Below are 14,417 nucleotides of genomic sequence, written 5' to 3'. Positions count from 1 at the left end.
TTGTATTCGCGATCTCGTTCTTTCGGTCACTACCCATAGTTCATGACCATAGGTGAGGGTAGGAACATAGATCGACTGGTAAATTGAGAGCTTCGCCTTGCGGCTCAGCTCCTTTTTCACCACGACAGACCGATGCAGAGCCCGCATCACTGCGGATGCCGCACCGATCCGCCTGTCGATCTCACGCTCCATTCTTCCCTCACTCGTGAACAAGACCCCGAGATACTTGAACTCCTCCACTTATATATATATAAGGAGTGGAGGCGGTGAAGGCAGGACTTTTGAGAGGCCCGGACTTGAGGGTGTTTGGTGTTTTATATATATATATATATATATATATATATATAGTAAGTGCCACACAGGATATATAGGCATCCTGACCAGGATAAGGGAAGGTTCTTTACCTGGATGGAAGACTCCAAGTAGATGTACAGGCATCCTGGCCAAGAGAGAGAAAGGTGCTGTACCTGAACAAGAATCCTCAGATGGACGGATAGATGGACGTTACAGGTGAAGGTAAGGAATATTCCTTATCCAGACTGAAGCCCCAGGCAGATGGACAGGTGTCCTAGTCAGATATATTTGGGGTACCTTCCTTGACTAGGATAAAAGTGAAGCACAGGGAAGGCTTGTCGCTGAGAACTCTTTATTTCCTGAGGACACTAGATGGCAGCAGCCATGGATATAGGTGCCTGGTCAGAAACCAGTAGGGCATGCTGGGAAATGTAGTCCAGTGATGGCCGCAAGAGGGTGCTGCAGGGAGTTACACTCCCTGTTACTGGGAACTTCTGCATGACCTGGAAGTACTTCAAATGGGCAAAAGCCCTGGCACCAGAAGTACTCCTGGGTCCTCAATAAAAGGGACCGTGCTGCCTTGTCCAGGTGAATCAGAGCTGGGAGGAAGGAAGGCAACACTTGACTGGAGGAGAGAGGTATAGTAAAGGGAGGAGAGGAGAGAGAGAGAGAGGAGGAGAAGAAACAACTTGTTTTGTGCTTGTTATTACAAGGTGTTTGGAATTCGGAACTGTGTTGGTGTGTTTGTGCACCCGCTAGCCTTCACAATGTGTATATATATATATATATATATATATATATATATATATATAGCGTCAGTTTTGTCACAGGCACAAAGAATAGTGAAATTCTTACTTGAATATGCTAATACAACACCATATTATTCTACAAATACTCACATCTTCCCATTCAGGATTGCAGGGTGGCCACAGGACTGGGTTCAAGAAAGGAAACAGCTCTGGACAAACATGGTTATAAAATCACAGAAGCAGCCTCCAAATGTTCCAACTGGGGAATACAGTTATGGTGCTCCTTTAAACTTCTCTCTCTTTTGTTCACACATTGGCAAGGTCCTTATAATATAAGAAAAAGAAGAGCTTTTAAGACTAGATGGTGCAACATCCAAACAAGAAATCTAAGGAGTAAATACACCAAGTGAAGCTATTTAAGTGTTGGTGAACATGAGACAAGTTGTCTTGCTTTTCTATAGCAAAAGATCTTTATTTTTCCACTCATTTTCTTCTTGGCAGTATTGTTAACAATTACTTACAAGCGCTTGGAAAATCACTTCAGTTTTTTTTCCTGGCACCTCTTTTACTCACTGGTATGAGAAAACTCACGCATATGATATACAATTCAACTCATCTTGAAATCTGTTTAGACATCTAGACATCAAGCTTCTTGGTTATTTTTTTTGTTTATGGACCTCTAGACCCCAAAAAACTAATTTTTTGGCCATTGTAGACCACATTCTGTGCAGGAAATGACACCCTTATGACAAAGAATAAACTAATAGGTGTCTTCAGCAAAAATGGTCAGAAGGACTTGTGCATACCACATCGACCGCCCCACATAATGGCATATTAGGGGTCAAAGTAACTCCTTTTTTTACAAAACTTCAAAATCTGGAGATCAGTAATATAGGCATGTGGAGTGTCGTTTTATGCTATTTCAAGGTTACTGATCACAAATGTGATAATATTTTGATATTTCATTCTTTACTGGTGGTCCTAGCTGTCTAAGAGCCACTCCCAGAAAGTTCAAATGACAAATTTCAAACATAATCATGCAGGGTGTTGTTTTAGACTATTTCAAGGTCAGTGATTATGGATATGACGTTATTTTTGATTTATGATTGTTTCCTAGAGATTTAGCCCTTTTAAGGACCTCAATCAGAGGGTGAAAAACGGCAAAGTTCTATTACAATTGAGACGTTTAAGCTGAAGCACCCATTTTAGTATTTCAGATATCTGACACAACTCTTCTTATTTATCATGTACTTCTGCCTCATGAAGTTAACTGTTTTTTTTTTTTTTTTTTTATAACACTCCAAATTAGGGCTACTTATTCCATTTCAGACTTTAGACTTCCCATAATGGCATGAAGCGGAATTTTGTAATGGAGCCACAAATCTTTTATTGTTTTTTTTTCTGTTTTGTTCACATTAGTTACTGCTTAATGAAAATACCGATACAGATTTAAAAACCACAAGCTTACATCCTTTATGGTCATTCTGATTAGCTTCTGTAGATATCTGAGGAATAAAAACTTTGTAACATCACGCCCAAATTAAAGCGTACAAATCTGAAGACTGCAGAACGACTTTAAATGCACACTTACCACTTCATAATTCCGCAGTGCACAGCATGTCAAATACCTTCCTGTGTGCCACACAGCAGTCACCCTCCGATCCGTGCACCCCTCAACAAGTAGGTTTTATTTTGGATGAAGCCCACCAACTCGGTTTACTTTTACTGAGTGACATACCAGAGTTGCTTTCCATTCTTGATGCAGTGGGAGTCCTTGTTAGGATTTCATGCTGCTGTCAGGCTCCAAGATTCCCAGCTCCAGCAAATGCCATTTCAGGTACTTCATTTTTGTTTAATACCAGTATAGAAATGATTGCAGTTTTTTTTATCCATACAATCTGACTGGAGTCATATACCTATTTGCGGTCGTAGACCAAAATCATATTTCAACAATGACCTGTTAAAGATATATTAATCAGACCTTTGAGTGCCAAACAAGCTACCTGTCAAAACAGAGGTGAGACCCCCGTCCCACTAGATTGTGTCTAAGAGACCCCAGCCAGATTCCATTCAAAGTACCAATCTGTGGCAGCAATTAATTCAGATGGCTTTGCACATCAGGTGTAGTCGAGGAGTGTTTGCTGGCAGCCCCATGGCTCAGGCCTACACATCTTGTTTTGTAAAGAGCCACCTGCTGCCTGGGGAGCTTATACTGGATTATATGCAGTTACCACACTTTTCCACTGACTTACAGTATCATCTAAACTTAGTGGATGTGTATTTTTAACACCAGTGCTATTAATATATATATGGGAGAGACAATCGCCATTGTCTGTTTGACAGGGAGCTGTGTGGAGCGAGACGCAGGACTCGAGGACCATGGTACTGAGCTGTTAGCCTGTGTCCCTGTTGTACATCAGTCTCTTTCACGGTCTGTCTTGATGTCTCACTCATTCCATCTGCGTGTCCATCTGTCTTGTCTTAGTTTCTGTCTGCTTTCCCTGTCTGGTTGTCTGTGCCTGCTGTTTCAGTGTCCCCATCTCTTAGCCTCCTTTATTTCATCTGTTGGTGGTTCCCTGTTTGTGCTCATCCCTTTGTTATTCCTTACCAGGATCTTTGACTTTTTCCTTTCAATTGAAGATACTTTCTGTTTCTTCTATTCCGTGTCAATTTGTCTGTATTTTTCTTTTCATCCAAATGTCTGACTTGATGTCTCTTTCTTCCTGTGCTGGCGGATCTTTTCCATTTGTGACTCAGGTAACACTTTAGGTATTGTAAAAATGCATTTATATGGAGAAGGGCCTTGGAAGATAGAGGACTGAAGATAAATAGGAAGAAGACAGAATATATGAGGTTTAACAATGATCCTGCAGGGAGAGCTATTGAAAATAGTGGATTTAAATATCTAGTATCAGTGGTATCCTGAGGTGGAAAACTAGATGCAGAAATAACCCATAAAGTGCAATGTGGATGAAACAATTGGAAGAAGGTATCAGGAGTATTGTGTGATTGAAGAATTAAGGTGAAGGTTAAAGGTAAAGTTTTTAAGAAAGTGGTATGACCAGCATTGATGTATGGAGCTGAGACCTGGGCAGTAAAGGGAGCACAAGAGAAGAAGTTGTATGTGGCAGAAATGAGAATGTTAAGATGGATGTGTGGAGTTACAACAAAAGGACAGAATAAGAAATGAAACAATCAGAGGTACAACAAAAGTGGGAGAGAAATCTAAGAAAGTACAGGAAGGTAGACTGAAGTGGTATGGACATATGGTGAGGAGAGACAATGAATATGTGGGCAAAAGAGTGATGGGAATGAAGGTACAGGGTAAGAGAAAGTGAGGGAGGACACAGTAGAGGTGGATGGATGAAGTAAAAGAAGATCTGAAGGAAAAGGGCTTGACTGGCAAGGAGGTGCAGGACTGAGCTGTTTGGAGAAGGTTGATGAAGCATATTGAACCAACATAGCAGTTGGAAAAAATGAAGAGGAAGAAGAAGGCGTGTTTGTTCTTATGTAACAAGAACTTAACAAAGGCTTCTTCTGGTCTTCATGACACTTATAAATCATCAGTAGACGGGTCATTCATCGCTGTGCAGTGTGGCGTATTGGCATGATGGTAAAATGACTTATTAATATGAAGGTCTTATACCAAATGTGTAATATCAAGTGAAATGCTGATTAAGTCAGCTCAGACCACCAGTCTTGTTAGTTGGAGAGATGAATAAACACTTTACTGATGCCTTGTAAGCGTTATGACGACCCAAAGAAGTGTTTGTTAAGGTCTTGTTACCTAAGAGTACTTGAGTAGTACAACAGATGCGTTTTTGCACTACCTAAACTAAAGTGTTACCGTGGCTTCCCTTTTTGCTCTTCCAGCTTTCCATCTATCACCATCCCTTTTCCTGTATCTGTTGTGCCCGTCCTCTGCCCTCATGCCTCTCACTGCTGCTCACCCATTTGTCTTTCCCGGTCCTTGTCCATCATAATGCATGTTTCAGTCTTTATACGTTTCCTTCCCTTTCTAGTCTTTGCTGTTCTTCCTGTATCTGAGCTTACTTCTTTCAATGCGGTGCACTTTTGTGACTTGTTGCTTGGCTTCACTGGTAGCCACACTTCAGTTGCCATCATGTAGGTGTTGGGATGCTTTGTTTCTTAATCTGAATGTGACGAGTGAGTCTCACCTATTGTAGACTTTGATTCCTTTTTAAAGGTTGCGCTGGACTCCATGTCCACTTGTGTAGTGTGCTACGGTATTTTCTTTTACATGACTTGTGACTCTCTGTTTGCAGTCGTGAGCACTGCAGCCGCACAACTCGAATAACTTGGGTTCATTTTGTGGCTCAGACACTCTTCTCATTTTTGTGTAGATGCTACAGATAATCAGCACCAAGTGTTTTGTTCCTCATTTATTTGCATTTCGATTGTTTGTTTCCTTATTTGAAAGAAATTATCTGAGCAAAATTTGTGATGTTCTGTCCAGTTATTTACAGTAGTCTTAAATATTTTGTACAGAACTCTGAAATTATAATGGAATTCGGTCCGTAGCTGAGAGCTGTGAACAGAACAACAAAACCTCGGTGCAGTTCATGCATGCCACGTTGCACAAACCCAAAATCAGAATGGTTACGAGCCTGAAACTTCAGTAAACAAGTTCCCTGAATGTGTGGTCTGTGGTGGGTTGGCACCCTGCCCAGGATTGGTTCCTGCTTTGTGCCCTGTGTTGGCTGGGATTGGCTCCAGCAGACCCCCGTGACCCTGTGTTCGGATTCAGCGGGTTGGAAAATGGATGGATGGGCGGCACGGTGGCGCAGTGGGTAGCGCTGCTGCCTCGCAGTTGGGAGACCTGGGGACCTGGGTTAGCTTCCCGGGTCCTCCCTGCGTGGAGTTTGCATGTTCTCCCCGTGTCTGCGTGGGTTTCCTCCGGGCGCTCTGGTTTCCTCCCACAGTCCAAAGACATGCAGGTTAGGTGGATTGGCGATCCTAAATTGGCCCTAGGGTGTGCTTGGTTTGTGTGTGTCCTGCGGTGGGTTGGCACCCTGCCTGGGATTGGTTCCTGCCTTGTGCCCTGTGTTGGCTGGGATTGGCTCCAGCAGACCCCCGTGACCCTGTGTTTGGATTCAGCAGGTTGGAAAATGGATGGATGGATGGATGCATGTGTGGTTGGGTGATAAATGACAATGGAGCTTGTGAGTTATTTTTGCACATTTTAAAATACCACTTCAGTGCTTTCAAATCTCATATCCTGAACCTCTACAGCAAGTGCTTACAGTTTTAAAGCAGCATAGCAGTACACTGATCCACAAAACTAACTCCATTAAAATTATGAAATGAATTAGAGCAGGAGATTCCAGTTGTTACCTTAAAATAAACTCTTCAAGAAGCACACAAGGGCTCAGTTGCAGACTTATTAAGGGCAGATTTCACATAAATGTTAGAACGTCTGTCTAATGTAAGGAACCACAGACACATGGAATAAACTGCCAGGCAGTGTAGAGGAGGCATAGGACTTTAGGGACCTTTACATCTCAACTTAATGTTATTTTGGACAGTCTAGGTGACTAGGACGGATGAGCTGGTTGGGCTGAATGGCCTTGGCTCGTCACAGCTCTTGTACCATCCTAACCACTAAGTTGGTTTTACTCTAGAAGGCTGTTCAAAACCAGAAACATAACAACTCAATGCTTAACCAACAAACACTTGATGATGAAGCAGCAATGTGTGAAGGTGAATCAATCATCACCAACAGACTCCTTATAAATGCCTCAAATGACTTAAATGATTTAGAAGCCACATATTCTCTTTTCAAAACAAGGAAACCTGCCATGACCTGAGTGAACATTCAAACTACACTCAATATGATTTAATTGTTCCTCAGTTAACTAAACTGCACAACTGCTCATGCTCAACAACTTGGTTTTGAAGCTGCAGTTTGGAGTTTTGGTTGTTCTGTTCACCGTGTCCAACACTGAGGACCACTGAGATGCACAACAACCCTTTGGGGCTCATGTGTCAAATAATGATAAAGAAAATAATGAGACATTTTCTAAGGTAGGAAAGCTATTGTGAAAAGGTGACTGTTAACTGAGGGTGGCGCAGTGGTAGCATTTCTGCCTCGCAGTAAGGAGACCTGGGTTCGCTTCCCGGGTCCTCCCTCCATGGAGTTTGCATGTCCTCCCCGTGTCTGTGTGGGTTTTCTCCCACAGTCCAAAGACATGACGCTAAGGTGCATTGGCGATCTTAAATTGTCCCTAGTGTGTGCTTGGTGTGTGTGTGCTCTGCGGTGGGCTGGCACCCTGCCCGGGGTTTGTTCCTGCCTTGCGCCCTGGGATTGGCTCCAGCAGACCCCCGTGACCCTGTGTTAGCATATAACAGGATTGGACACTGACTGACTGACTGACTGTTAATGTTCCTGTCGTGTTTTGTTGGATTTTCACTCTTTACTCGTGTATGTGCAATGTGGCTCAGAGTCCATTACAAATAAACGTATGTAGGCTCATGGAAGCAAGAGTATTTCTTTAAATTGGCAATTAACCACCTGCACTCTTAAAAATCTTGGTTCCTTACTGGATTGCATAGTTTCTTCTAGAACCATTGCTTGACTTGACAAAGCACCATTTCATTCTGGGAAAAGTTTCTTTGCTTTTGAAGTTGGTTCTTGAAAAACTTCCAAATAAGCAGAAAGAAATCCTGAAATCTTTACTCTACGGTAGGTGACCTAGCAGGCCACTAACAGACTAAGAAAACCTGAACTTGGCCTGTGTTATTGTATGCAGCAAGAGTTCAAATTATGACCCATTGGTATTTCACAAATCTGTTACCATCTGTTCCTGGTTATTTACTGTGTGGAGTCTGCTAACAGCTATAAATAAATAAAAGTTATTTCTGGAACCCTCACAAACCAAAAATGGTTCCCCTATGGCATCGTCTTGAAGAAATGCTCGGGCAAGAATGTGCGGTGGCACATTTTATCAACGTTTAGCGCTGCCACCTCCTACCTAAAGAGATGATTCTCAGGCCTATCATATATTTTTTGTATCTCTCTCTGTGTTTTGTTTTCTAAAAAAAAATTGTGCATTTTGCCGTCTAAATTCCTTCAGTTCAGTTTTTTAAATTATTATCCACAGGGAGATTGTTACTTTGGTCAATACCCCATAACGAAAAAGAGTGGAATACATTTTCCAACTAATCCAAGAACAATGAGAGTTGCTGCTGTTCTCCATAAAACACATCACAGCCTCAGCAAAGACTACATGGGTTTCTTGTGTTTCTAGGCTGTCCTACCCACCTTGATTTACTCCTCATTATTCATGATTGTTGTCCCTTTTAAGTCTCTGCTGCCTGGAGAAGATTAAACAAAAGCTGTATTTTGTTAAATTGTGCGGTCGTCTTAAAGTTATTGTTAACTTTAACATTTGGAAAGTGCTCTTTATGCAGTTCTATTTAGAAAAATGAAATAAGCCTACGGTGTGTGTTGCTCCCTTTCTTCTTCAGAAAGCCTGTGCCATCATTTCTAATCTTCACTTTCCCATTAGCCTCCTAAAAAAGCAAAGAAGAAGACGGAAACAGCCGGCTCCAATGTGTTCTCTATGTTTGACCAGTCACAGATCCTGGAGTTTAAAGAGGTAAGTGTGTCCAGCCTCTAATGTCAGAATGGAAAGGCAGATTGTCAGCGTTATTGAAAATGCAGCATCTACGCTGGCCTTATTGTAGGAAAGCAGAACTACCAGGTGTTGTTTGAACATGAAATATGTCTGTAAGTCAAGAGGAAAACTACAGTATAAAGAAAAACCTGTAAGAGATTCCCTTAGTCAGTTTATGAGTAGCACTGCCATGTTACAAGCAACTCTTGTGCTATTTTATTTTAAAAAGTCTAACAAATAGGGCAAGCGTAGTAAAGCTGAGAGAGAAAGAGAAAGAGCCTATGGCTACATAAGAGGCATCCTCGTAGTTAGCAATGGTGCCAGTTGGCTGAAAGAGTTCTTCTGTAATCTAAAGGGCTACTTCTCCCTCAGCAGAGACTTAGCCTAATATGAAAATGAATTGCAGATATGAGTTTGAACTCTGTAGAATGGCCTTTTGCTTTAGTTACCCTACAGACATACAAAGCACAAGAAGATGGGCTTTTCAATTGCAAACAGACTTGGTATGCTCTTTTCTTCCAGGCCTTCACCATTATGGACCAGAACAGAGATGGCTTTATTGACAAAGGGGACCTACGAGACACTTTTGCAGCAGTAGGTAGGTCACCAGGCCATACGCAGTTTTGTGACTGTAGCCATTACTTTACTTAAGTAACATTTCTCAGCTATTTGTACTTTACTTGAGTACATATTATTTAGGGCTACTTTAACGCATACCCCACTATATTTTTAGGCAAATAGCATACTTTTTACCTCTTTACATTTTTCAGTAAGCACTCATTACTTGTTGCACAGAACAAGCTATTATAAACTCATAAAAGATTATAGTTCAGCTTTGCTCAGACACAGACCATATAATGCTGCCTATCATTCAAAAATAAAAGCACACGAGTGTGCCTTCCACTACTTAATTGGTAGAACAGTCCCATACTTCTCACCCACTGTTGAGAAATGGAAACTGAATGTGAACTTTCCCCACAGTCTTATTTGAAGGAAAGCCCCTTCAAGGAAATTGCTGCTTTCAAGAATTTGCTTTCATACTGAAAGAAGTATGTTGAAGTACTGTATGTGCTTTTTTCCCCTCTTAAGCTGTTTTATATGGAGCCACTGAATTTCCAAAAAGCAGCACCTTTTTAATCTTGTGATTTTATGGGCACAAGTAATATTTTGAGACCACAAGTTAGTGTGCAAAAAATATAAATTTATTGTATACACAAGATATTATGGTGGATTCTTAAGAGACCAACTATTGAAACGTTAGAGTGAGTTTGGCTGTAAAGGTCCTGGGTGAACTGGAAAAGACCGACTTCCAATGAGTTCCAATGAGATCTTGTGGCTTGAGAGGAGTCTTGCTGTTCCTTGTTATGTGAGAGCAAATTAATAAAAGGGGTCTTTCTCAGTACAGTACACTATTTTTGTTGCTACCTTATGGAATCTGAGCTCAGGGAAAGCTAACAGAGCCCTGTGCTACCGATCAGAAACTACTAGAGCCACAAAGAGTAATGAAAGCATTTGTAGGTGGCTTAATAAGTGAACATTCTAGTTTTGTGTGCAAGTGTGAACTTAGAATACAGTAGTGATATATTTTGTCTTGGTCAATTATTCAGTAATAATGCACATCTGTTACTCTGTATTCGACTGAATTGCAAAAACTGACTTTTTTCACTCTGAGCTTTCCTTTTTATTAGTCTTTTACATGATTCAGGGGAAAGCATTTACATTTAACAGAACTGACTCTTGTCCAGAATATTTGTCATTAGAACACTTGACTTTCAAATTTGTAATTGCTGTTTTATTATATTAAAGTCTTATTAAATTGAATTGTTGTAGTGTAATATTAATGCATCTTGGTTTAATGCTTATGTGTGGGGAAAATGTTATTTTGTAGAATTTAAATTTTCTACGGGAGTGCATTAAAAAAAAAAAAAAAAAAAAAAAAATAGTAATAACAAGGACCGAAAAAAAAGGTTTGGGGTTCCACCAATGTGACAATGCGGGTTCAGCTCCGTGCTCCCATCGGCTGTTAGTGAGCCCTTGAACCCAACACCGTCAGTAATGTCACCAATGAGCTAGACAGTGAGGCAATAACAATGAACAAGGGGATGATGTAACAAATGTGCAAACAGTGCTTTTATTAAAACAGTCATAACAGTGTCCAAATCAAGTGCAGTAGTGCATTCAAAAGTCTTAAATAAATAAATACTCCATAAAATGAAACGTGGAGGTTAAAATCAATAGACAAACTCTTCTAAAAACCACGAGGTAAAATGTCACAGGAAGCAATATGTTAAAACCAAAAAGCCCGGTGTCTTCTGTTACCATGACGGCTCCCCTGCTACGCCCATCTGGGCTGTTCTACAGGAGAGTCGCCTACCTGCAGGAACAGCTGCCTTTCAATCAGGTCCAGTAGCCCTCCGATCCTTGGCTTCGTCGGGCTCCCAACCGGACCGAGACTTTGGTCCTTTCCCCAGCGGCCAAGGCGCTCACACTGAGGCTAAACCAGTCCAAAGCCTCATCGACTCCTGCTGCCTTCTACGGTCAGTCGACTCCTCCACTGGTCACTCCAGCTCCTAAATCACTCAGCTGGAGTGACTACTTTCTCAACCCCACTGAGTGTCAGCCAAACACTCCACTCATGGGCTCTCCTCCCAGCTGCCTTTTTTCTCCAACTCGCTCGTTCTCCTTCCTCACACCGGCTCTCTCCACCTGCTTCCTGTCTTCTCTCTCCCTCCCGTTCTCTCTTTCTTTATTTACTTTTTCTCTTCCTCCTCCTAACCGCCTCGCGCTTCCCTTTATGCAGAGAGGACATAGCAGCTGCAGCACATTAGCCACAGGAACAATCACGGATGTGGGCAGTCTCTCACCTGTGCACTTAGGTGAGAAACACCCACACCGCAGATCGCCCTGCGGCTCGCTACAGCCACCACGTCCCCTCCTAAGCTGCGAGCGCAGTGATTATTTATTTAAATAAAACTGCTGGCCTTTGCTGGGAGAGCTGTGGACCCATAATACCACAACCCTGTATACTTGACACAAAAAGGAGTACAGTGATCCCTCGCTATATCGCGCTTCGCCTTTCGCGGCTTCACTCCATCGCGGATTTTATATGTAAGCATATTTAAATATATATCGCGGATTTTTCGCTGCTTCGCGGGTTTCTGCGGACAATAGGTCTTTTAATTTCTGGTACATGCTTCCTCAGTTGGTTTGCCCAGTTGATTTCATACAAGGGACGCTATTGGCAGATAGCTGAAAAGCTATCCAGCTTACTTTCTCTCTCTCTCTCTCTCTCTCTTGCGCTGACGTAGGGGGGTGTGAGCAGGGGGGCTGTTTGCAGCTGCTTCCTGAAGGACAGGCTGCACGGAGCTTCGCATACTTAAAAGCTCAAAGGGCACGTATTGATTTTCTGTGGCTCTCTCTCTCTCTCTTCCTGCTCCTGACAGAGGGGGTGTGAGCTGCCGCCTTCAACAGCTTTGTACCGGCGGTGCTTCGCATACTTAAAAGCCAAAAAGCCGTATTGATTTTTTTTTTGACTGCTTGCTTTGCACTCCTTTGAAAAGGAAGATATGTTTGCATTCTTTTAATTGTGAGACAGAACTGTCATCTCTGTCTTGTCATGGAGCACAGTTTAAACTTTTGAAAAAGAGACAAATGTTTGTTTGCAGTGTTTGAATAACGTTCCTGTCTCTCTACAACCTCCTGTGTTTCTGCGCAAATCTGTGACCCAAGCATGACATTCTAAAAATAACCATATAAACATATGGTTTCTACTTCGCGGATTTTCCTATTTCGCGGGTGGCTCTGGAACGCAACCCCCGCGATGGAGGAGGGATTACTGTACCGAGTAGTTAAAAGGTTTAACTTAAAGATAAAATTGGGTACCAAATTTAGCAAAAAGAATCATTGTTAAAGATAAACAGCAATTCTTAAATTGTTGTATTATAATTTAATGTAATAGTAGCCCTTCTAAAATCTGTCTTTAGTTCAATCTTTATATATAATCTTCATTTGGATCTTGATCTTTGTTTGGCCGAGAATGAATTAGAAGAAGAAGCACTAGATGGCAGTAGAGAGACAGCTAAAACATAGGCATTGCATTAAGAATCTCCTCCAGGCTTATACTACTGAAGACTGTAGTACTCCAGTCACACCTCAAAACACAGACATTCAAACTAAACAAATTGTTGTGCTTTAAATGAACTAATCTTTATATATAATCTTCATTTGGATCTTGATCTTTGTTTGTCCGCGAATTCCACTCATGCGTAGACCACCTTCCAGTTTAGTACGTTGTTGTTACTCACGGATGTCAACAATGTGCCGGAATAACGAAAGGGGTGGTGGACAGTGTTACGCTGGTTAGCTCCTGAGGCCTGGTTAGAGAATGAGATTGCCGAAGATAAAAGGTACGTGCCTACGTAACATATGAATGAAATAAAGACAGTAGGTAAAATGAATGACAACGTAACAGCACGTTCCTGAAATTATTATTGTTACGTTGTATCCGGCGAGTGCTGCGCGTCTCACAGTTGTACCCTGGCTTGCTCACATGTCAGTGAAGTGATCCCTATTTATGCTTTAAAGAGCCTGGATACCTATGTGTCCCCCTTTTATAACCATTGCTCCGTGTATATTGCCTTACTCTTTGGATTGCCACAAAGCAACTTGCGAGATTGGAGAAAGGTTGAGAAGAGATTGTGAGAGGAAACGACAGCGTTGTGAAAATGAGACGGACTGTGAACGGAGAGAAGCAGAAATGCTCCTCCACCACCACATAATTACTATTCGGACAGTGATTCAGAGTAGGCCGTTGCTATCGAATCAATGTCCAAGGGTTTTGTTTTGTAATTTTGTTTCCCTTATAAAAAATCATAATGCTGTGCGACGAAGAGCCCAGTTCACGACTGGCAGCCACGTTTAAACAGGGAGCCCTTCACAGACAACTTTAACACGCGCAACGTAGTTGGGTGCACATAGATAGATAGATAGATAGATAGATACTTTATTAATGGCTAGTGATGTATAATAAACCCAATCTGTGTTGAGTTTCACTCAGTTTTTATATTGTGTATCTATTCAAGTGATAAGATTGTGAGCTCTTCTCTTAATTTAGTATTCTTATTTTTGTATTTTATTTTATTCTTCTCCCTGCAGTAGGGGTGCCTCATTTAATGCTAATGCTAACGTATGGCCACGTATTCCAATGGAGGAGGAACACGTTTAAACCCTCACTAGCAATACACTTCAGGTCATCAACTTGACACCAACTACAGTTATTGCCTCGATTCTTCATTATGGAGTGCATTTCTGTAGCAAAAATATTGTGCGAGGGCTGTTTAAAAGTAAAATAAATGTACTGTGTGCTGTATCAAAGCCTTGCTCCTTTTCATTGTTTAAAATGCACTTTTACTTTTGGTACTTGAGTGCTTTTGAAAGCAGACACTTCTTTACTTTAACTCAAATATTTTTTAACTGAAGCATTTCTTACTTTGATGAAAGTGCAAATTTAACTAAGTACTTTAACTTTTTTCAAATATAACTTCTGAGTGCTTTTTACAGCTCTGGTAACAGCATAAAAAGTAAAGCACTTAAATGTTTTGTGTTGGTAGGACGCATCAATGTAAAGAGTGAGGAACTGGAGGCAATGCTGAAGGAAGCCCCTGGTGCCATCAATTTCACCGTCTTTCTTACCATGTTTGGTGAAAAGCTCAAAGGTGAGTTGCGGTACTCCACACTT

At 41.5% G+C, this 14,417-nt stretch overlaps 1 protein-coding gene across 2 annotated transcripts in view; it reads left to right on the top strand.

Moving 5' to 3' along the window:
• Nucleotides 1-3,328: 3,328 nt before the first annotated feature.
• Nucleotides 3,329-14,417, top strand: part of LOC114655876 (myosin regulatory light chain 2B, cardiac muscle isoform) — a 35,699-nt gene continuing 24,610 nt past the window's right edge. The window contains exons 1-4 of one of the 2 annotated variants that reach the window (XM_028807161.2): nt 3,329-3,425; nt 8,573-8,662; nt 9,203-9,278; nt 14,290-14,394. In XM_028807161.2, the coding sequence (XP_028662994.1) occupies nt 3,423-3,425; nt 8,573-8,662; nt 9,203-9,278; nt 14,290-14,394 (274 nt within the window). In that variant the 5' untranslated portion in view covers nt 3,329-3,422. Of the gene's footprint in view, nt 3,426-3,450; nt 3,475-8,572; nt 8,663-9,202; nt 9,279-14,289; nt 14,395-14,417 lie in introns of those variants that run through there. The other variant, XM_051930800.1, reaches the window with a different exon arrangement.

This window comes from Erpetoichthys calabaricus, chromosome 8 (assembly GCF_900747795.2).
Source record: "Erpetoichthys calabaricus chromosome 8, fErpCal1.3, whole genome shotgun sequence".
NCBI classification, from domain to species: Eukaryota; Metazoa; Chordata; class Cladistia; order Polypteriformes; family Polypteridae; genus Erpetoichthys; species Erpetoichthys calabaricus.
This window is presented reverse-complemented; position numbering and strand designations above follow the sequence as displayed.